Below are 5878 nucleotides of genomic sequence, written 5' to 3'. Positions count from 1 at the left end.
GGGATCCGAACCCTCGGACGGGAGCGCCGCCGCGCTTCCCAAGCGGCGCACTATCCAGTGCGCCACCGGGCCGGCCGATCACTGTATTTCTAATAAACAAACTACTTTTATTAATTATTAATAAAGTCAGCAAAGGCCATGTATAGATCAATGATGTCAGCTTGCTAGGAACCAAAGATGATGATGAATTCAATCTTGTGGATCTCATGTCACTTAAAAACAGCAGATAAACCAAATTACTGCTTCCTTCATTTCAAGCATTCATTTCACTCATTTTCTCTTTATGTCAATGCTGGAAAGGGGGTATGGTCCCATTTTTCATATGAGGAAACTGAACCTTAGAGAAGTCAAATTGAGTTGGCCAAAGGCGACACAGCTGATACACTGTAACCTGGCTCTGTCCCCAGACCTGTGGTCCAGGCCAGTGCACTGCTTTGCCTGGAGTGGGAGGACTGACACTTTCCTTACCGGCACCGAGCTGGGCAGCGACTGCTCCTCACCCTCATCCTGCTCCAGACCTCGGGGGGCTGACGATGGCACCTGCTCAGCCCGGAGCCCTTGGTTTTCCTCATTCAGCCGCTTCACCTCATGGCGCAAGCACTTGTGGGACATGGCCAGCTCTGCCTGGGGAGAGACAGTTAGTACGAGGCTGTGAGGGGGACAGGGTGTCTCCAGTCCCTGTGAACCCAAACCTTGAGCCCTCCTCCAAGACTAACAGCCAGAAAGCCCCCGACCCTCATCTTCCCAGAAAGGAAGAAACATCCTCTATTGAAAGTCTGTGGCCACCACGCTCCTTAGACACTCTCTCCGCTGACTAGGAGGGTACCCGCTAGCAGCCATAGCCCATGCCAGGTATTTCATTTGACCCATTTTTTTAAACCTTAAAGTAATTGGCAACTTTAAAAACTGGGAGCCAATACACAAATATCCACATTTCTGGCTTCTCTTGAAAAGTCAGACAATCTGGCAGCATCAAGCCAGCACTCCCAGGTGACAATAGGGCACTAAGGAGCAGCAGTCCCTCTGCCCCGGCTTCTGACTGCCAGACTGCCTCCTGCTCCTGCCTGGCTTACACCTGACCCGATCCAATCATTCCTGCCTCCTCGCTGGTCTTGGTAAGTATCTGATTTGCTTTAAATCCTCATGGCTCCACAAATGAGGTCCCATTATCTTAGCTGTATGGATGGCGAGGAGGAGGCCCCAAGTTGGCAGGGTCAGCTCGAGATCACCCAGCTCTGTGTCACTACAGGGATCCTGTTCTGGCCACGGGGCTGGCTGCCCCTGAAACTCTTCTACCCCCCTGGCACCAACTTCAGGGTGAGGCCAGAGCAGCTGGAGGGCAGGACAGGTGCCCCAGCTTCCCACGTGCGCCCCACTGCCCCAGCCATCTACTGTCAGACTCATCTGCCCCCTGCCCCAGTGCCTCCCAAGACGCACCATCTGCAACTGAACCCGCTCCTGGGCCTGGCTCACAGTCCCTTGCAGGGTCCGCAGCAGCTGCTCTGAGTTCTGGACCTGGGCCAGGAGCACCTGCATCTGTGGGTAGGAGGAGGGCGGGGGTGAGTCAGGGGGAGCCGTAGGTGGCAGTTCTTGTAGTTACTGGGACCCACCTGCTTGGCACAGTCCTCATTGCTCCGCCTGAGGCCCTCCTGTAGCTCGTCCCGCTCACGGCTGACGTTCTCCAGGTCCTTCTGCAGCTGCCGACCCTGCCACAGACCCTGTCCTCAGTGTCTCTCTCCAAGGGGGGGCTTCCCTCCATCACATCTCTCATGCCACCCTCTGCAGGGATGGGCAGCGCCATCGTCCACACAGTCCAGAAGCCCAGGAGCAGACTGTTCTCGTCCCTCCATTCCCCATGCCCAGCCCATCAGCAGCCCTGCACAGTAGATTCCAAATCCACCCACCTCTCCCATCTCTACTGTCATCTCCATCCTAGTCACCACCTTCTCTTAAACTACAGCCCCCGCCAACCACTCAGCATCTCCTGCTGCCCTGCCCCACCACAGTCCATCCTCACACAGAGGCCCAAGCCAGCTTGCAAAAGCCTGCAGCAGATGCTTCCCACACCTCCTGGTCTAAAATGCAAACTCCACAGCCAGCCTGCGAGACCAGACCTCTCATGTGAGCCTGCCTCCCTTCCCAACTGCATCTCCTCTTCCCCTTGGTGGGCTTCCTGTTCCTCAGTCACACCATGGTCTATCCATCCTCAGGGTCTCTGAACTTGCACCTCCTGCTGCCCCCGATCTCTAAGAGCCCCTCCTCCCACCACCTGGGTCTCAGCTCCAGCCTTAGCTTGCCAGTCTCTATCCCATTAGCCTCTTCAGTCGTCTTTGGGCATCTCTCCCCACGACTTTATCTTACGTGTGCTCATGCATTCTGTCTGCCTCCCTTCACTAGGAGGGGGCTTCTCTCCTTCCCTAAGGACCCCAGCTCCAGCTCAGGGCCTAGACACAGCGGGTTCTCAATAAGCATCTGGTGAAAGAAGGGACAGCAGCACACGGCCACTCTATCCATTCCACTCACCTCTGTTTGCAGCTGCTCCCACTGGTTGTCTGGGACAAGCTGGTAACCCGGTGGGGGCAGGTAGATGCCCTCAGGGACCAGGGTGCCCGTGGACACCAGAGAGGCTGTCTCTTCCTGCTCAGGGCTCAGGCCCTGGCGGCTACGGGGCAGGCAGGCGCTGCTGCTGGCCCCACCGCCGAGGGAGAAGGAGGAGATGGAGGCGCTGTCATCACAGTTGCGGGCGAAGGCCTCAGCCGCCGCACCCCCATCTCCACTCAGCTCCTCTGCAGGCTCCAGTGGGGGAGAGGGGTCCCGGGACACGGACAGCAACTCTGTGGAGCCGTGCAGTGAAGGGGGCTGCCGGGGATGTCTCTAGGGAAAGAGGCAGAGAAGAGGCTGGGGGGCTGGGGCCTTGTGGCGTCCCTTCTTCCCTCAGCATCCCTCGGCCACCCCCTCACCTGGATCTCTTGAATCAGCTCCTCTGCCCTCTGCAGTTTTGCCTTCAGCTCCTCGATCTCCTGCTCCATGGGCAGCACAATCTCTCGCAGTTTCTCTGAGTCCTCATGGGCCTGGAGGCAGGGGGTGATGGGCAGCCACAATCCCCCCTCTGACAGCTGGACCCCTCAGGTCTGTCTGCCACTTTCTCTCCAAGCACATCAGCTCTTCAAATCCTCCCTAGAAGGAACTGTCCACCCCCATTTTATTTTTTATTTTGGTGGCTGGCTGGTACAGGGATCCGAACCCTTGAACTTGGTGTTACAAGGTGGTGCTCTACCTGAGCTAACCGGCACCCTCGTTTTAGAAATGAGAACACAGGGGCTCTGAGAGCTCACATGACTTGCCCCAGGGCATAAAGCAAAGGGTGCAAGGTCATGGCCACCTTCCTTACTCACCACATCTTTCTTCACCAACATCCATTTTTCTTTTGTCATAGAAACTCATGTTTAGTTGGGCACATGGCCTAAATTCTAGAATACCATCTACATTTCTTAGCTTCCTTGCAACTAAACATGACCATGTGACTAAGTTCCAGCTAATGAGATGTAGGCAGATGTGCCACGTGCAACTTCCAGGACAACTCCTTAAAGGTACAAGGTGTGCCTTTCTTTATTCCTCCTTCTTACTGGTTGGAATGCAGACATGATGGCTGACACTCACGCAGTCATCTTGGATCATGAGACAATCTGCTACCTATGGCAAAACAGCCATATAGGAGGAATCTGGGGTCCTAATGACTTGTTGAACTGCTACACCATTCCTGGAATGTCTACCTCTGGACTTTAAGAAAAATAAACTTCTATCTTATTTAAGCCACTGTTAATTTGGGTTTCCAATTACATGCAGCCAAACTTCATTCTAACTGACATGTCCTCCCAAACACACTCCCATCGCCACCATGAGGCTGACCATTTCTTTTCCCCCTCTTTTCAAGCTTGCAATCCTGCTGAACTTGCACAGCTAAGAGCCTCTGGATGTCTCCGTTTAGAATGTCATACAGCCAAAACTGAACCAACTCACTGACACTGGTCCTCCTGCCACAAGCACAAGGTCAGCAAGAACAGCCCTGCTGTCCACCCAGTTGTTCGAGGCAAAAATGTGCCAGTCATCCCCGTCTCCGTCACCACCCTCTTCCATTTCATGCCATTTCTACCTGTTGAATCACTCAAAAACGTCTCCAATAACCTCAGCTTGACCCTCCAGATCTCTCATGTGAACAGTTGTAACAGGCATAGTAAGCCTGTGTGGCCAAACCAAACCCCTTCAGTCCTGTCTGCCATCCTGGAACATGCACTCTGCACACGACAGACGGGTGGCGGCTGAATGCAGGGGCGCCAGGGCTGGGATCTGTCTGCAGACCTGCTGCTCCCTCTGCTGTACCAAAGGGCTCCCATCAAACAGAGCCCTCCCCTTTATCCCCACCCTGTGCAAGTGTTCCCTGAGGAACACTCTGGATGCAAGTGGCAACCTCTGCTGGGAAGCTGTGGGTTGGAAGCCTTCCTTTCCTGGGCTCCTGTTCTGATCTCTGTCTTTCTAACCAGGTGATTTACTCTACCTCCATGAGCCTCAGTTTCCTCATGCATGAAATGAGGTATTAATTACCTATGTCAAATAAGCATAATCAAATGAGGTAATGATGTAAATTTGCTTTGAAAGATGAAGCATTTGGAAATATGTGCTTCCCATTATTGTTAATAACAGTAATAAAGGAGGTGATATACCATAGAGATTAAGAACAAAAACTTTAGAACCAGACTGCCTAGATTTTTAAATCCCAATTCCACTCCTTTTTATGTGCATAAATGGATCAAATGGACCTCCCTTACAGGGGACAGATTGGGGAAACCGAGTCTGTCAAGCACTTAGCACGGTGCCTAGCACATGAGAAATATCCTTAAGTGTTAGTTCCTTTACCTCCACATGATTTACCTTAATATTGGAGGTGAATGAACTTGGTCACCCCACTAGTAAGGGACAAGCCAGCAGCCTACCGAGCATGGAGCCAAGCCCTTAACAATACATGATAGCTCTGTGCTGCACCTGGAACTGTAAGGGTGCCCTGTGCCCAGACCGGGGAATGGGACGTCAATCTTCAACATCTTTCCAAACCCCAGGGGGAGGGGGAGACCATCCCAACCCCAACCTTTTCCATCTGCTTCTCCAAGGAGTCCAGGGGGTGGGCCCGGGCCAGCAGCTGCTTCAGGCAGCCCAGCTCCCGCTCCTTCTCCTCGCAGTCCTGCTGATGCTGCTGCCGCTCCTGCTTCAAGGCAGCGATCTGGGCTTCATAGCTGCTAATGGAGTCTGGCGGGGCAGGGAGGGCAAAGGAGAGGGAGGAGGGTCAGCACACTGGCCCTGCCTGTGGCCGGGCAGGGGCTCTTGGCACGCTGGCTCTTTCTGTGAGGCAGTCTACCACAGTAGCTACCCGTGGGCTCTGCAGAGATGGAGCTGGACAATCTCTCAGCCTCTCTATGCAGCAATGTCCTCAGCTGCAGTCTGGGGATACTACCGATAACCCCCAGGCTAGGTGAGATGATGTACATAAGGTGTTCAGTCCTCTCCCTGGCACACAATAAATGCTAAAGACATGATATCTATTCCTATTAACATATACCAGTAATAATCAATACTTAATAAGAGCAATTTAGTTTGGATATGTTGTCCCCACACCAAAGTCCATGTTGAAATCTGATCGGGCCGGCCCTGTGGCTCACTCGGGAGAGTGCGGTGCTGATAACACCAAGGCCCCGGGTTCGGATCCCACATAGGGATGGCCGGTTCGCTCACTGGCTGAGCGTGGTGCTGACAACACCAAGTCAAGGGTTAAGATCCCCTTACCGGTCATCTTTTAAAAAAAAAAAAAAAAAAAAAAAAAAAAAAT

At 53.3% G+C, this 5878-nt stretch overlaps 1 protein-coding gene across 1 annotated transcript in view; it reads right to left on the bottom strand.

Annotated features, from left to right (window-relative positions):
* The window catches only part of RABEP2 (rabaptin, RAB GTPase binding effector protein 2), a 12988-nt gene that overhangs the window by 3164 nt on the left and 3946 nt on the right, over positions 1-5878 (bottom strand). Inside the window, exons 3-8 of the mRNA XM_008579016.1 lie at positions 5144-5301; positions 2961-3071; positions 2524-2874; positions 1611-1706; positions 1438-1536; positions 469-624 (exon numbers count right to left, since the gene is read on the bottom strand). Coding sequence (XP_008577238.1) covers positions 469-624; positions 1438-1536; positions 1611-1706; positions 2524-2874; positions 2961-3071; positions 5144-5301 — 971 coding nt within the window. The remainder of the gene's footprint in view (positions 1-468; positions 625-1437; positions 1537-1610; positions 1707-2523; positions 2875-2960; positions 3072-5143; positions 5302-5878) is intronic.

The sequence above is a fragment of the Galeopterus variegatus genome, unplaced genomic scaffold (assembly GCF_000696425.1).
Source record: "Galeopterus variegatus unplaced genomic scaffold, G_variegatus-3.0.2 Scaffold1799, whole genome shotgun sequence".
Classification (NCBI taxonomy): Eukaryota; Metazoa; Chordata; class Mammalia; order Dermoptera; family Cynocephalidae; genus Galeopterus; species Galeopterus variegatus.
This window is presented reverse-complemented; position numbering and strand designations above follow the sequence as displayed.